Source organism: Mesocricetus auratus, unplaced genomic scaffold (genome assembly GCF_017639785.1).
Source record: "Mesocricetus auratus isolate SY011 unplaced genomic scaffold, BCM_Maur_2.0 Super-Scaffold_100026, whole genome shotgun sequence".
Lineage (NCBI taxonomy): Eukaryota > Metazoa > Chordata > Mammalia > Rodentia > Cricetidae > Mesocricetus > Mesocricetus auratus.
Genome location: NW_024429207.1, coordinates 28,168,902 through 28,184,058, shown reverse-complemented (window position 1 = coordinate 28,184,058; position 15,157 = coordinate 28,168,902). Strand labels below are relative to the sequence as shown.

At 49.9% G+C, this 15,157-nt stretch overlaps 1 protein-coding gene across 7 annotated transcripts in view; it reads left to right on the top strand.

The window, feature by feature from the left end:
• Positions 1–13,383: 13,383 nt before the first annotated feature.
• Positions 13,384–15,157, top strand: part of Ank1 (ankyrin 1) — a 180,126-nt gene continuing 178,352 nt past the window's right edge. For 3 of the 7 annotated variants that reach the window (XM_040731994.1, XM_013110794.3, XM_013110790.3), the window contains exon 1: positions 13,386–13,731. In XM_040731994.1, coding sequence (XP_040587928.1) covers positions 13,606–13,731 — 126 coding nt within the window. In that variant the 5' untranslated portion in view covers positions 13,386–13,605. Of the gene's footprint in view, positions 13,732–15,157 lie in introns of all 7 variants that reach the window. The other 4 variants (XM_040731995.1, XM_005066544.4, XR_005871229.1 and 1 more) reach the window with 3 other exon arrangements.

Below are 15,157 nucleotides of genomic sequence, written 5' to 3'. Positions count from 1 at the left end.
ATATCAATCATGATGTAAAGTAATTGAAAACAAGGATAAGGGAAGTGGCCAAGTGGGTAAAAGTGCTTGCTGTGAGGGCAGGAGATTCCAAGTTCAAATCCTCAATGCCCAAGTAAAGTTGGGCTTTACTGCGTGTGTCTGTAACCCCAGCATTGGGGTTTGGCTGCATGTATCTGTAACCCCATCATTGGGGGATGACTGCATGTGTCTATAACCCCAGCATTGGGGATGACTGCATGTGTCTATAACCCCAGCATTGGGGATGACTGCATGTGTCTATAACCCCAGAACTGGGAGATGACTGCATGTGTCTGTGAGCCCAGAACTGGGGGATGGCTGCATGTGTCTGTAACTAGCATTGGGGGATGGCTGCATGTGTCTGTACCCCTAGCATTGGGGATGGCTGCATATGTCTATAACCCCAGCACTGGGGGATGGCTGCATGTGTCTGTACCCCTAGCATTGGGCATGGCTGCATGTGTTTATAACCAGCATTGGGGGATGGCTGCATGTGTCTGTACCCCAGCATTGGGGGATGGCTGCATGTGTCTATAACCACCATTGGGGATGGCTGCATGTGTCTGTAGCCCTAGCACTGGGGGATGGCTGCATGTGTCTATAACCCCAGCATCAGGGTTGGAGTCAGAAGATCCCAGAAGCCCTAGCACTGGGGGATGACTGCATGTGTCTATAACCCCAGCATCAGCACTGGGGGATGACTGCATGTGTCTATAACCCCAGCACTGGGGGATGGCTGCATGTGTCTATAACCCCAGCATCAGGGTTGGAGTCAGAAGATCCCAGAAGCCCTAGCACTGGGGGGTGACTGCATGTGTCTATAACCCCAGCATCAGGATTGGAGTCAGAAGATCCCAGAAGCCCTAGCACTGGGGGATGACTGCATGTGTCTATAACCCCAGCGTCAGCACTGGGGGATGACTGCATGTGTCTATAACCCCAGCACTGGGGGATGGCTGCATGTGTCTATAACCCCAGCATCAGGGTTGGAGTCAGAAGATCCCAGAAGCTCACTGACTAGCCAGCTTAGCTGACACAGCACGATTCAAGGTCAGTGAGGTAAGGTGGAGAGCCTTAGAAACACACATGCCACATCCTCCTTTGGCTTCCACATGCACACACACAAAACTCAGCCGCATACACATTTGGGCACACACCACACATACACATTCTCCCCTTTTTCTCTCCCCCATCTGTCTCTCTGCCTCTGTCTTTCTCTGACTCTCTCTCTGTCTCTGTCTGTCTCTCTGTCTCTCTCTCTCTCACACATACACATTTTGAGCCGAATTATATTTTCTACCATGTAAAATAGTGGATCTAGGTAAAGGTGATCAAGTGCTGATAATAACACCAAAAGAAACACCCAGGGATCCGTGGGCCTTATGTGCTACCTGAGCAAGTATGTTTACCGAAAACAGTCAACTTGGCTTTGAGTAAGCTTCAGTCGATCAGTTTATAGGGCGTATGAGAGACAGGAGAACATGTTAAGCATCACTACAAGAGCACAACCAACCAAAGGTAAGCTAGGAGACACTAGAAAGAATAAATGACAGACATTGCAAGGAATAATAGTGGAGGCCCACCCTTAAGGGGAGGGAGGACTGGTGTGACTTCCAATCCCTGAAATTAGCTAAAGAAGCAACAGCACAGATAACTGAAGCAATGCATGACAATACTGAGAATTTGGTATTTAAAGTGTGGTGGTGGTGGTGATGGTAGTGATGGTTTTGTGTGTGTGAATGTGTGTGTGTGTGAGTCTCCGTGTGTGTGTGTGTGTGTGTGAGCCTCCGTGTGTGTGTGTGTGTGTGTGTGTGTGTGTGTGTGTATGTGTGGGGAAGCCTGTGTATGTATGTGTGTGGGGGGGCCTGTGTGTGTATGTGCACGTGCATGTGTGTTTAGTGTGAACAGAAGTTTACAGAGCAAGGTAAACACTCCAAAGAGAGGTTAGTGTATGCTGTCACCGAGCAGGAGCCTGTTTGCTTACTTTGTTTTCTGAGGTTGTTTTCTTTTGAGTTAGGCACTACATGTAAAGATGAAAGGCTATACTGACATGCGTTTCAAAGTAAACCACGGCTTGAGTAAGTTTGCAGGAGCTTTCTCACGAGCGCTCAACTGTTAGCCGTGAGCAGCTCCTTTGAAGCTGGTAAATTTAATTAATTTACTGTTCTCTGGCTACTTTTGAAAACCTTCAAATGTCTTAATGAAACATTTAAAATGCTTTAAAAACCATTTAAAAGCAGCTAAAGGAGTACTTAGATGGAAATATGACCCTAATTAAAATGAATTTAGGGAAAAGGAAGTGCTACAAATGAGCAGTGACTGAATAACCAGCGTATTCCAAACGCAGGGTGCTGCTGGTCACACAGGGCACCTGGTTCCCGTAAACTGCTGCTGGACCGCAACCTTTCACTTGTGGAAAGTGCTGATGTTATCAGTTAGAGCCAAAGCCATGCATGTCCTGTCATTCAGCAATTCCGCTCTGACGCAAGTCTAAAGGCAGGGATGGAAGGCTCAGTCATAACGCATGTGGCTTCTACACCAGAGAACCTGTGCTTCCCCTAGCACCAAGGACAGGAGTGGTCCCTAGCACCCATGTAAAAATGCTGGGCATGGTGTCACATGTCAGGGCTATGAAAAGCAGAGACAGGTAGATTCCTGGGGACTTGCTGGCCAACTAGGCCAGTCTAAGCAGTGAGACTGTCTCAAAGGGGGTGGATGGAATTCCTGAGGAATACCAAGGTTATTCTCTGACCTCCATCTCCACACTCATGCATGCGCATGCCCAGATAAATAAACATATAAGAAGACATACAGCTAGATTTTCAGTTCATGTACAAGAATTTAATAGCAGTCCTACCAGACATAATAGGATGGCCCCACAGTCCAAGTCATACATGCAAAGGAATTCTCCACGCTCAGCAGAAAGAACCACAACTGTGTACTGTGTACAATCTGATGCTAGCATTACTATAATGTGTCTGGGGCCTGGGCCACATAGAAGGACCCTGTCATTAGAAGAAAAGGGTAAGAAGGAGGGAGGGAGGAAGGGACGGAGGGAGAGGCAGAGGGAGGGAGGGAGGGAGGGAGGGAGAGAGCCAAGGATGGGGGGAGGGAAACAGAGATGGAGTTTGGCCAAGGCCAGGGAAATATTTGGTTTTGTTTGGTTTTTTGTTTTGTTTTGTTTTGTTTTCAAGACAGGGTTTCTTTATGTAGCTCTAGCTGTCCTGGAACTCGCACCGTAGACCAGGCCGGCCTTGAACTCACAGAGATCCACCTGCCTTTGCCTCCCAAGTGCTAGGATTAAAGGTTTGTGCCATCATCGCTCAGCTGAGCTATTTGTATTTACTACAGTGCATTTATCTGACAAAAGTCCTCTCTTACAGAACCTGAGTATACAAATACTTTTTCACATGAATAACAGTGTAATCTAGTTATTTTTTAATGGGCAGGAGTTTTGAACAAGACTTCACCGAAGAAGGTACATGGATAAGCAGCCGTGTGTGAAAAGAGGTTTTTATCGTTAGTGATGGAGGAATGCCGCTTCGCAGAGCCATAGGGGAAAGGTGACGGTTGATCCAGAGCCTCTGTGCTTAGCTATACCCTACCCTCCAAGGCTGGTGATGCAGCACGTGGAACAGACATCTACTGATGCTGGGTATAATCAACTGGCAAAAATAAAAACCTTGGCAGTCTCTTTTTTATTGGGTTTAACTGTGGCATTCTCATGTGTCTGCCACAATAATTTTTTCCTCGCTCTCTCCTTCTTCCCTTTGGCCCTCCTATTGCTGGTCCCTTCCCTCAAATTGCCCCTCCTTCTGCTATCATGCCATATAGATAGAACTGTCTCTTGTTCTCTCCCGAGCTTCATTGATAAATCCCTCCTCAACTTGTTTTCTATTTCCATGCCCTGGGCATACATGTATTTATAAATTTAAACGTAAATTATATGTATGAGAGAAAGTATGAGGTATTTGTTCTTGTGGGTTTGGCTTATGTATCTTAATGTGTTCTCTATTTCTCTCTCTCCCTCTCTCTCTCTCTCTCTGTGTGAGAGAGAGAGAGATAGAGATAGATAGATAGAGAGAGAGAGAGAGAGAGAGAGAGAGAGAGGGAGAGAAAGCACTAATGCAATAATTTCACTGTTCTTCATACTGAGTAAATATCAGTTGTATATGCCTGCTGCATTGTCTTATCCGTTCATCTGTTGATGGTCCTTTACACTGGTTCCATACCTTGGCTACTGTGACCAGTGCAATAAGACACATGGATATAGACGTGTGAACTCGGGATGGAAAGCTACATTATATGGTTCTATTTTTAGATATTTTTTATGAACCTCCACACTGATCTGCTCCAGTCCACTCCCACCCGCACTGAACGAGGGCTCTAACCCTTCATCCTCAGCAGGGTTTGCTGTTACTGTTTTCCTGGTGGAAGCCATCCTGACTGGGGTAAGATGGCGTTTCCCTGTAGTTTGAATCTGCTGCTTCCTGATGGCTAAGAATGCAGAACATTTGTTTTGAAACATCTACTGGTCATTTTGTATTTCTTATTTTGACAACTACCTACCCAATTCCTCAGTCTATTTGAATTTTGGCTCTTAATTTTTAGGTTCTTAATTTTTACGTTCTACATCCTGGTAGGTGTGGCTGGCAAAGATTTCTTGCCTCTGTGGGCCGTTCTCCTCACAGTGCCGTTTCCTTTGATGTGTAGAAGGCTTTAATTTCATAACATCCTATTTGACAATTACTGGAGTTGTCCCTTTGCAGATATCCTCGCCTATGCCTGTACCTTGAAGTGTTTGTCATGTTTTCTTCCAGCAGTTTCGGAGTGTGAAGTCTTTGATCCACTTTAAACTGACTTCTATGCAGAGGGAGTGTCCTAGTTATCTTTCCTGGGGCTGTGATAAGCACTATGACCAAATGCAATTTGTGGAGAAAAGGACTTATTTTGTCTTGTGCTTTCAGGTGACAGTCCATCACTGAGGGAAGTCGGACCAGGAACTCAAGGCAGGAACCTCGGAGGTAGACTGCTTTGTGGCATGCTCCCAGGCTGGCATTCAGTTAGCTTTCTTTTGGTTTGTTTGTTTGTTTGACATTCAAAAGTTTTTTGAGATTATTGTATAATTTCAACATTTCTCCCTACTTTTTATTTCCTCCTAACCCTCCCATATACCATTCTCCATTCTCCTTCAAATCCATATCTTCTTTTTTTCCATTAGTTGTTTTTGAATATACACACACAAATGCATACACACACATATGTATTCTTAAATATAACCTTCTCAGTCTATATAATGTTACTTGTGTGTGTCTTTAGGGCTGACAGTTAGGCACCAGTTCTTGAAGGATGATCAACAACCACTAATTTCCTAAAACAGCATAACCTAACAACAATCTAAAAACACTTGTCCTTATACCCACAGGTAAGTGTGGTCTTACCCCTCATCAAGGAAACCTCTCTTTGTATGAGAAAGACACCACTACAGGAAACCACAACCATACAAGATGCAGAATTGTGGATCCCAGTGCCAATGGTTACGTCACCTACTTTCTTGATACAGCCCTGATCCATCTGTGTGGGATGGGACTGCTCACAGTGGATTGGACCCTTCTTCATTTGTTGGGAATCAAGACAATACCCCACAGACACGCCCACAATGTGGTATCTCTTCAATCAAGTGTCCCTCTTGTGGGCAGGTAGAGTGTGTAGCGCACACCTTTAAACCCAGCACTCAGAAGGCAGAGGCATGTGGATCTCTGTGAGTTCAAGACCAGCCTGGTCTACATAGTGGGTCAATGATGCTGGTCTCTTCTTTTTTTTTTCAAGGCAGGGTTTCTCTGTAGCTTTGGAGTCTATCCTGTAGCTTTGGAGAATGTCCTGGAACTTGCTCTGTAAACCATGCTGGCTTCAGACTCACAGAAATCCACCTGCCATGTGCTCCACCACCGCCCAGCTGATGCTGGTCCCTTACTAATCATCACTAACTTCTCTGTCCCAGCATCAGCTGTCCTAGCAAAGGGAAAGTGTCACTTCTGTGGTGTGGGTCTCTTGTTAATCACAGTTGACTTCAGTCCCAGATAACTAGACATTACAGATTTTTAATTCAAACTATCATATAAACTGCCTTGGTGGACTCTTTGCTTCCTGATGAAATGTCACAATCCAGCCCTTCATTGTCTGTATCTCCCTGAAAAAATCCCCATCTTCCTCACTTGGAAGTTCACTAAACTCTGAGCATTCAATGGCTCTTCCAGCCCAAAGTTCTTTCACAAGTTGTCCCTACACTACAAGGTGAGGTCTGTCACTGCAGTAGTCTATGAACCTAGTGCCAATTTCTGCCTACTGGAGCGATTAAAAAAAAAGCCGTAACCAAAAACATCTTGAAGAGGAAAGGGTTTATTTGATTTCCATATCCTGAGTCACAGTCACATATCCTGAGAGAAGCCAAGGAAGGCACTGAAGCAGAGGCTACTGGCAAACGCTCCTAACCTGCTCCCCTTGGCTTCCTCATGGCCCCCGGGCCACCTGCCCAAGGGTAGCTTCACCCACTGTGAGGAGCTGGATCCTCCCACATCAAGAAATAGGCCCAGCAGACTTCCATACAGGCCAATCAAATAGAGGCATTTTCTCAACTGAAATTCCCTCTTCCAAGATGACCCTGGTTGGCAAAAACCTAAGCAACGTAAGAAATAAGTGGACTTAGTCCCTGAGCCACCTCTCCCTTCCCAGGAACACTCATCTGGAGAAAACAAGCTGCTGTAACAGCAACGACAGCAAGCAGTACAAAGCAAAACGACCCACTGTTGGTGAGAGAGGAGGCCTGGGCATGGAAACACCAGAAGGTGTGACTCCCGTAGAAAGGTACACAAGGACGTGCCAACCTGCTCGCCGTGGCTTAGGGCACATCTCAACTGACAGCCTTGAAGGTCAGCATGTGGGTCAACTTCTGGAACAATCTATCTGCCACCTGCTGTAACTGAGTCTGGGAATACCGAAGCTCTACAGGACATCCAAACTGCATCCTTCCAGCAGGGTGATCAACACTCAGGCGGTTGAGGGACCCTATGCCCACGCAGGTCCCAATGCTATGGTAACTCTCCCTACTCACACTGCTCTTAGAGACATCTCCCACCCAGAAAATTAGCTACACCAGGGGGTAAAATCTGGATGGTCACCAGTAAGTAGAAGAACAGGGCCATCCCACAGACCTCAAAACTAAGTGCGGCCAATAATCCCTTCTGGTAAGCAAAGAAGGGAAGGGAACTCTGGCAGATGCTGGATGGACACTGCCTTAGACCATGGAACCCTGGAAGATTTAATCCATGCTCTCTACTTGTGACTTTTTGGTTTTTAGTCCCTCCATATTGGTCAGTTTGAAACAATACATTCCTTTTCAAAATGGCACCCAGCCACTGGCCTCCAAGTCCCAACAGTGACAAATGGGATTCATCTTCACTGCTGACCTGTGTCCCAGAGGAACCACGGTCTCACCAAAGCCCACAGCTGGGTTTGAAGTTTGTGAGAGCTGTAGGCTTGCCCCGGGGCAAGACTGCCCATCTTTTTACTCTAGGGACCCTGGCTTACATAACGGGAAATGCATTTGTTGTCCTCTTCTGCCTGTCCGGGCTTCGTGGCTGGAGCTGAGCTTGCCTTGCTTCTTTTCAGTATGCCTCCAATCTTTTTCTCTACTTGCAGCTGTTCCTGTCATTCGTCTTGTGAGCTTCCAAAGCACAGAATCCATTTGCTGCTTCTTTTGACTCTTCTCCTTCCCTGCGTCCCGTGGCAGCAGCGTCTAGTCTAGCATATTACCTGGGAAGTTCAGCACTTCCTTCAACATACACTCATTAATTTCGTCCCATTAAGACACCTCGTCAGCATCTAGCAAAGAAATGGAGGTACGCATCCTCCCCCTTGCTGTGTGTACTCACACTGTGCACCATAGCGGCTGTCTCACAAGTGACCGAAGCTGGAAGATCCCAGAAGCTTTTTAACCGCGGAGGGAAGAACAAGCATGGCTTATCTCTGCAATAGGGCGCTTTCACACAGTGACACCACAGAACCAAAGGAGCCATCCCATTACATAACAGTTTGCAAAAGGCAAACCTCATCTGCAATGACAGAAAGCGGGGAGCAGCTGCCAGTGGAGCCTGGGAGAGAGTGACGGCAAAGGGCCAGGTGAGAGAGAAGACGGCGGCTTGCAGCAGGACTGAGCGGCAGAAGTTGCTCCCCTCTTGGAAAACGGGAAGCAGAGAAAGGATGTGTATGGTGGGGATGTCCTGTGTAGGATAGTCTTTGTGACTTGACACGGACCATAATTACCTGGGAAGAGGGGTCCTCAGAATACCTCTCTCATACTGGCCAGTGGTCATGGTGATGGGGACCTTGTCTATGTTAATGAATGATAGACCCTCGGGCGCATGGATTGCTTAAGACAGTAGGCTAAGCAAGCCGTGGGGAGCGGCTCCCACCTTCCGACTGGTGCCTTGAGTTCCTGATTTGGCTTCTGTTGATGATGAACCGAACTCTGGAAACCAAATAAATTCCTTTAGCTGTTTTGTTGCCGCAACAGAGAGAAAACTAGAACAGAATCCCAAGAAGAGGGGTCCAGTCAGGGTGCTAGGTCAAGATGCTTCCAAAAATTCTGTCTCCACTTATCTTTTCTCCAGCCAGCCCTCACCTTCTAATGTCTTCCAAGACCTCCCCAAGTGACACCACTGTCTGGGGACCAAACCTCCAACACATGACCTGGGAGACACTCTACCTTCCTTCCTTCCTTCCTTCCTTCCTTCCTTCCTTCCTTCCTTCCTTCCTTCCTTTTTTCTTTTCTTTTCTTTTCTTTTCTTTCTTTCTTTTTTTTTTTTTTTGAGACAGGGTTTCTTTGTGTATCCCTGGCTGTCCTGGAACTCACTCTGTAGACCAGGCTGGCCTCAAACCCACAGAGATCTGCCTGCCTCTGCCTCCCAGGTGCTGGGATTAAGTATGTGTCACCACTGCCTGGTGAGACCCTGTTTCTTATTCAAACCGTATCAGTCCCCCAGGGCACTGGTGTTAACAGAGAATGAAACTTCAAGGCAGGGATTAATGTAAAGTTATGAGGTGATGTGCTGCTGCTGCCTTAGATGGGTTTTCACGAAACCCTTTTCGGTTCACCTGACTGTGAGACTGAAAAGAGCCATCCAGGTCCTGGCCACTCTCTGGCTTCCTGTCTTGCATGTAGGATGTAGTCTCTCCCTTTGGTCATTGCTGTTTACAAGCCACCTGGTGAGCCAGTCAGATGTTGAACTGCTGGTGGCCACTTTATCTTAGATGGTCTGCCTCCAAATCTTTGGGCTGAATAAACTTCTTGTTGGATTCACTTATTTTAACACAGTGATGAGTGGCTGGTGACCATTCCAAGAGAGTCAGCCACAGCTTTTGGCCTGTGGTGAGGGCTTGGGCCAACAGGTATTTGCTAGTTTCCTCTTTCCCAAGAAACAGGGTGCAGGATAGGACGGGAGAGGCTCCCAGATTCGGCTTAGTTTAGGATGTCTGTCCACATATACCAGTCAAAACATAGACCCTGGAGACGGTTTTAGTTGTAGTTCAGGCCCGCGGGCTTGAGCTTGAATACAGACAAGTTCGGTTCCTTGGTTCCCATCTGTGAATCGTGACCCGGGTGGTCTGAGTTTTGGAGGATTCTTATGCCAAACAAGCCCACAGGGTTGTCTGAGTGCACTGGCATGCTCTACCTATTTATATTACTTAGTTCAGCAGGCTACTTTTATGTTGGGAAGCTGCATTAATTATTAATAATGTTCCTTTTAAAAACATAATTTGGTCCAGTTGTATAAACCATATGCTTGGAGGATGGAGTTGGCTGGTGGGGGAGAGGGGGAGACTGGAAATCTTAGAGGAAGCAGAAATAAAAAAATGGATTCCCCTTGATCAGATAAATGAAAAGGTTCATTGAAACATATCATTGAAATACATTTCCGTGGAAATGGAAAGTGGAGAATCCTTGGGGCTGTCTTGGCCCAGTATATCCAAGTGAGTGCTCACTTCTGCCTCAGAGTTAGGGACAAGTGTCAGGGCTGCTCAGGGAAATGAGGAAACCTTAGGAATGGTAGGAAGAACCACAAATAAATTCTCTCCCTGATCCTAGCCCAGACACCTGTGAGAACTGTGAGTGTGGCATGGGAGGTGGCCTTCTGGAACTACACAAAGGAGCTATTTTCTTAACCTTGATGTTGCATGGCTTTTGCGTTGGACCTTTGGCTGCCTGTTTTAGATGTCCAGGTAATGGCAATCACTTCTATTCCTTTGAGGATGCTATTAGCTAATTTCAATGTTACTGAGGCAAAATGCTTGACAAAAGTCATTCAAGGAAAGAGGTATGGTGGTTTGAATATAATTGACCCCCATAATCTCATAGGGAGTGGCACTACTAGGAGGTGTGACTTTGTTAAAGTGGGTGTGGCCTTGTTGGAGGAAGTGTGTCACTGTTGGGGAGGGCTTTGAGGTTTCCTATGTTCAGGAGACCACCCGGTGTTTCAGTTGACTTCCTGTTCCCTGCAAGCCAAGATATAGGCAGCAACACATCTGCTTGCATGCTGCCATGCTCCCTGCCTTGATGATAATGGACTGACCTCTGAAACTGTATGCGAGCCACCACAATTAAATGTTTCCTTTATAAGAGTTGCTCTGGTCATTGTATCTCTTCACAGCAATAGAAACCCTAAGACAGAAGGGTTGTGGGACTTTTGGCTTACAATTCTAGGATACATTCTATCACAGAGGCAGACACATGAGGCAGCTGGCCACACCACATCCATAGTCAGGAAGCAGAAAAGTGGTTGCCCATGCTCAACAATCTTCCTCTATTTCATTTAGTCCTGAGTCCCAGCCTTTGGAACTACTCTAATCTAAATAATCTCTCTCAGGCATACTCAAAGGTTTGTTCCCATAGTGACTTTAACCCTATCACATTGACAATTAAAATCATCATCACAAAGATCTAGCTCATAGCTGGCATAACAGGCCACTTGATTGTCCATCTGTCTTACATTAGGCTTTTGGAGGGACACCTCATACCCAAACCATATCTTGGTGGGGAAAACTGAGAGATGGAGCCTCCTCCTGGGCCTGAGCTCTGACCCTGCTTCGTTGGAACATGACTAAAAGGAAGTCATGTAAGTGCATATAGCCTAAGCTCCTTTCTATGGAGGATAAGGGTGATGACACCTTGCTAGTCACACTCTTGTCACTGCGACAGTGTGCCACAGCAACAGCTGGAAGGAGGCAGGACCTATCTGGGCTCCTGGGTTCAGAGGTTTCAGCCCAAGGTTGGTTCTTTCGTTGTTGCGGCCTGTGATGAAGCCAAGAGTCATGCTGGTGAGGGTGTGCGGTTGAGGCCGTTCATCCATGGCAGCTAGCAATACAGTCGTCGCAGAGAAAGAGAAAATGGACAGAGCCAAGGTGCCTCTTCCTGGAGTCATCTGACCACACTAATGTGTGATGAGAGAGCACCCGTGATGACAGGGAAAAAGTCGTCTCTGGGGGCTCCTGAGCTCCGCTGAGCTGAGGGGGGAGATGACGGTGAAATGGGGACAGAGCGGTCTGGGCAAGGGCAGCAGGGATGTAGGTCCCATGGTAAATGGCACCCGCACCTTCAGATGACACACGGGCACCCACAGGGTCTAGAGTGAGAAGCCAGAGGTGGGGCTGGTCATTTGGGTCCCTGTAGGTAACAGAACAGATTTGGATCTTCATCTTGGAACAAAAAGGATGTTCAGAGGGAAGTAACAATAATTATATCTGTTTGAAAGTATTACCCTGACTATAGCAAAGAGACATATGAGTGGATGGACAGAGGGGGTTTAAAAGACATGGGGAACTGCGGTTCCAGAGGGTACTGTTCCGGGTGGGCTGGCCACAGTCTAGGTATGCTGTCCACCAGTGACCGCCAGAGAGAGAACTGTGGAGGTGAGGGACCGTGCCTCATTGGAATCCAGACGAGGATGGACTGGATTCTTAAGACTCTGCAGAAAAATGTAAAATCTCAATAATATATCAGCTTCATGTTGAGATGATGGTTTGGGGGCGCTTATAGGCATCAATACATTTTAAATCAACTTCCCAGTTTCTTTACACTGAAAATAAGTAGCTACATGACAACCGAAGTTGCATATGTGATTGCTGTATGTGGTTATGCTTACAGTAAGAAGACCCAGGACTCACCCCTGGGAAAAGACAGCAGCTGGACCCGTCAAAACCCTAGGCTCAGCCAGCACCTTACTTCCTGTCAAGTGCCTAGTGGGGAAGACAGAAGATGTGTTTGGGAGGTGAGGGATGGCACAGAACTCTCCTTCCGTATTCACCAGGCTTTAAACCGCTACACATGCTGGGGGGCGGGGGCTGGGGCAGGAGGCTGCCGGCTGTTTCATAATAACTTCTCCAAGTCTCCAACACCGGTGTTCAAAACTCTGTCCTTAGCATCCTGCCGGATGGGGGAAGGAGTAGGTTAGGAGCTGCGCCAGCCTGAAAGGGTCATGTTCATAGGTCGGGGCCTCAGTTTCCCCGCTTGTCACAGGACTGAGTGGTGAAATGAGTGTAATCCACTCCCCCCTCCCACAGTCTGCGATGGTGGCTGCATGACCCCAACCGGTAAGGCTCTTTACAGCTGAACACCACAGTGCCTACAGAGGGTGTGGAGAGACCTGCTAGTGCAGGGTGGGCGGTCCCTGGTGAGGAGACCCAGTTCCACTCCAGTCCAAACAGAGCGACAAGAAAAAGAATTACTTGACGCTGGGCACGTTTCCTACCTATCTTTGGTAAATATGTTAATGAAAGGCCCTCTTGGTTTGACAGGGGCAAATCAAGCTCTCACGCAGGAGTTGCGGCCCTTTCCGGCGGGCGCCCCAGGCCGGGCTCGGTGCTAGCGGAGTCCGTGCCGCAGCGGCGCCCAGGTCCCATGCTCCGCAGCCTGGCCAGGCGATGCTGGAGTTTCCGCCGCCGTCAGGCACGCGGGTCCGCAGGGTCGCCGGGTTCGGGCTCGGCCTGAGCGCTCGCGCTTTGTTCCCATAGCCCAAAGGCGACCCCTCCCGCGCCCCGGGGCCTCGCTGCAGTGGGGACCCGGCGCTCGCAGCGCCCTGCGCCCAGCCTGGTGGGGTGGCCGCGCCGAGCTGCCCCCGCGCCTCCCGTGAGCCCGCGAGTCCGCCCTCCGCGGCCCGCGCCGCAGTACGAGCCTCCTCCCTCCCGCCCCCCGCGCCGCCGCCGCCGCAGGAGAGGGGGGGCCCGGGCGGGCGGGCGGACGGGCGGGCGCGGCGAGGGCGCGCGGCGAGCCCAGAGCCGGTGCGGGGCGGGGGCGAGCGAGCTCCGGCCGCGGCTGGAGGCGCCACCCCGGGGCTCGGGTAGCCGCGCGCCGACCTCTCCTCGCCCTCCGCGCCCAGCGCCCGGGTCTCCCAGCGCCGCAGTCTTGGCCGCCGCGAGCGAGCGGCTCGCACTCCGCGCTGCTCAAGGAGCCGGCTCTTCCCGGGAGGGTGTCGCCGCCGGCGGCTCGCAGAGTGCGCGGGCCCGGGAGGCGGGGACCGAGCGCCGCGACCCGCCATGGCTCAGGCGGCCAAACAGCTGAAGAAAATCAAAGACATCGAGGCGCAGGCCCTCCAGGAGCAGAAGGAGAAGGAGGAATCCAACAGGAAGCGGCGGAACCGCTCCCGTGACCGCAAGAAGAAGGTAAGGGGGCGGCGGCGGCCCCGCACCGAGGCGCCTGGAGTAGCTGTGGGAAGGCGCTCGCTCTCTCGCTCGCGCTGGAGCTGACCCTCCCGGAGCGCCATGGGGACGGCGGGCAGGGCACGCGGCTGGTGGCCAGGGGGCTGGGACGCGCTGGCCCGGAGAGTCGTTTCAGTACCTTGAACAGAGGCCGGCAGGCCCGCGCGCTCGGGAGGAACTTTTGCCGCCTCCGGGGTGGCAGAGCGGGTAAGGGGCTGCACCGCGGCGTTTTTGCGCTGGCTTTCTTGGGGAGCGGCTTTGGGTGAACGCGGCAAGCGCTCCAGAGGTGGCACTGCTCAGGTGACCAGTTAGTTCTCCTGCGCCGCACGGGGAGAACATCCTCTCCGGATCTGTCAGGACACCGGGAGACTGCCCTTCCTGGCCCTGTGGGTCCGCGGGTGGACCTGGAAGACGCCACTCACCTCTGGGCATTTGGTAACATTTTCTGTTAAGGTCATTCCAGAGGAGTCGCTGGTGGCAGGAAGGAGGAATTCCCTGAGAAGCCTCTCTGGGGCTGTCCAACCTGGTCCAAGGCCTGGTCGGAGAAGGGCTCTGCCGTGGGTCAGTATCGGGCAGTTTTTCATGGGACAGGGGTCTGTGCTGAGACACCCCAGGAATCCAGACCCCTGAAAGCAGCTGTTGATATTTGCAGTCCTTGCTTTCAGACCACGGCATACTAAGGACCTCCTCAGACTAGACTCGGGGTCTAATTACAAACATCTGGAGGTCCACAGCAACCCAGCAGCTGACTCCACCACCAGCTAGAGCAGCAGGAATGCACAGGCTAAGGAGTATGGCTGGAATTCCGGGAGTCCAAGGTAGAGCACCAGAGAGGCATTTTAACCTGGAGAAGTTGATGTGGGGTCTGCAGGAATGTACCCCCACCCCATGCCCGAGAATGGGGTTCTTAGGCCTTCCCACAGACGCGCTGCCCTTGCTTGAGAAAGGCTTCCTCCCAGAAACAGGAAAATGGAAGCTGCAGTTAGTTGACAGCAGTGTAGGGGACAGCCTTCTTTGCAGTAGGTGGCAGGACCGATATTGGATCTTTTCCTGGAGATGACACTGGGCAGGCTGAGATGCTCTCTGATTTTAACCCAAGGAATCACCATGTTAGGTGCTCCATACCCCTGAAAAATACAACATGCCCCCATCCCTTGTCCCCCCGTCCTGATATTGGCACCTTGTGTGTAAATAGTAATCTCACCACATCACACTCTTTAAGCAAGAGTGGCGGAGGTCTCCCCCAAACGATAGCAAATCAGAGTTTGAGCTGGTGCCCCTTAGAGGGCAAATCCCATCAGGTCCCCGTTAGGGTGTCAAATGCCAGTCCTGTAAGTTAGCAGGGAAGACTGCTTCTGAGTGGGGGGGGGCGCTTACCCACTTCCTTGGC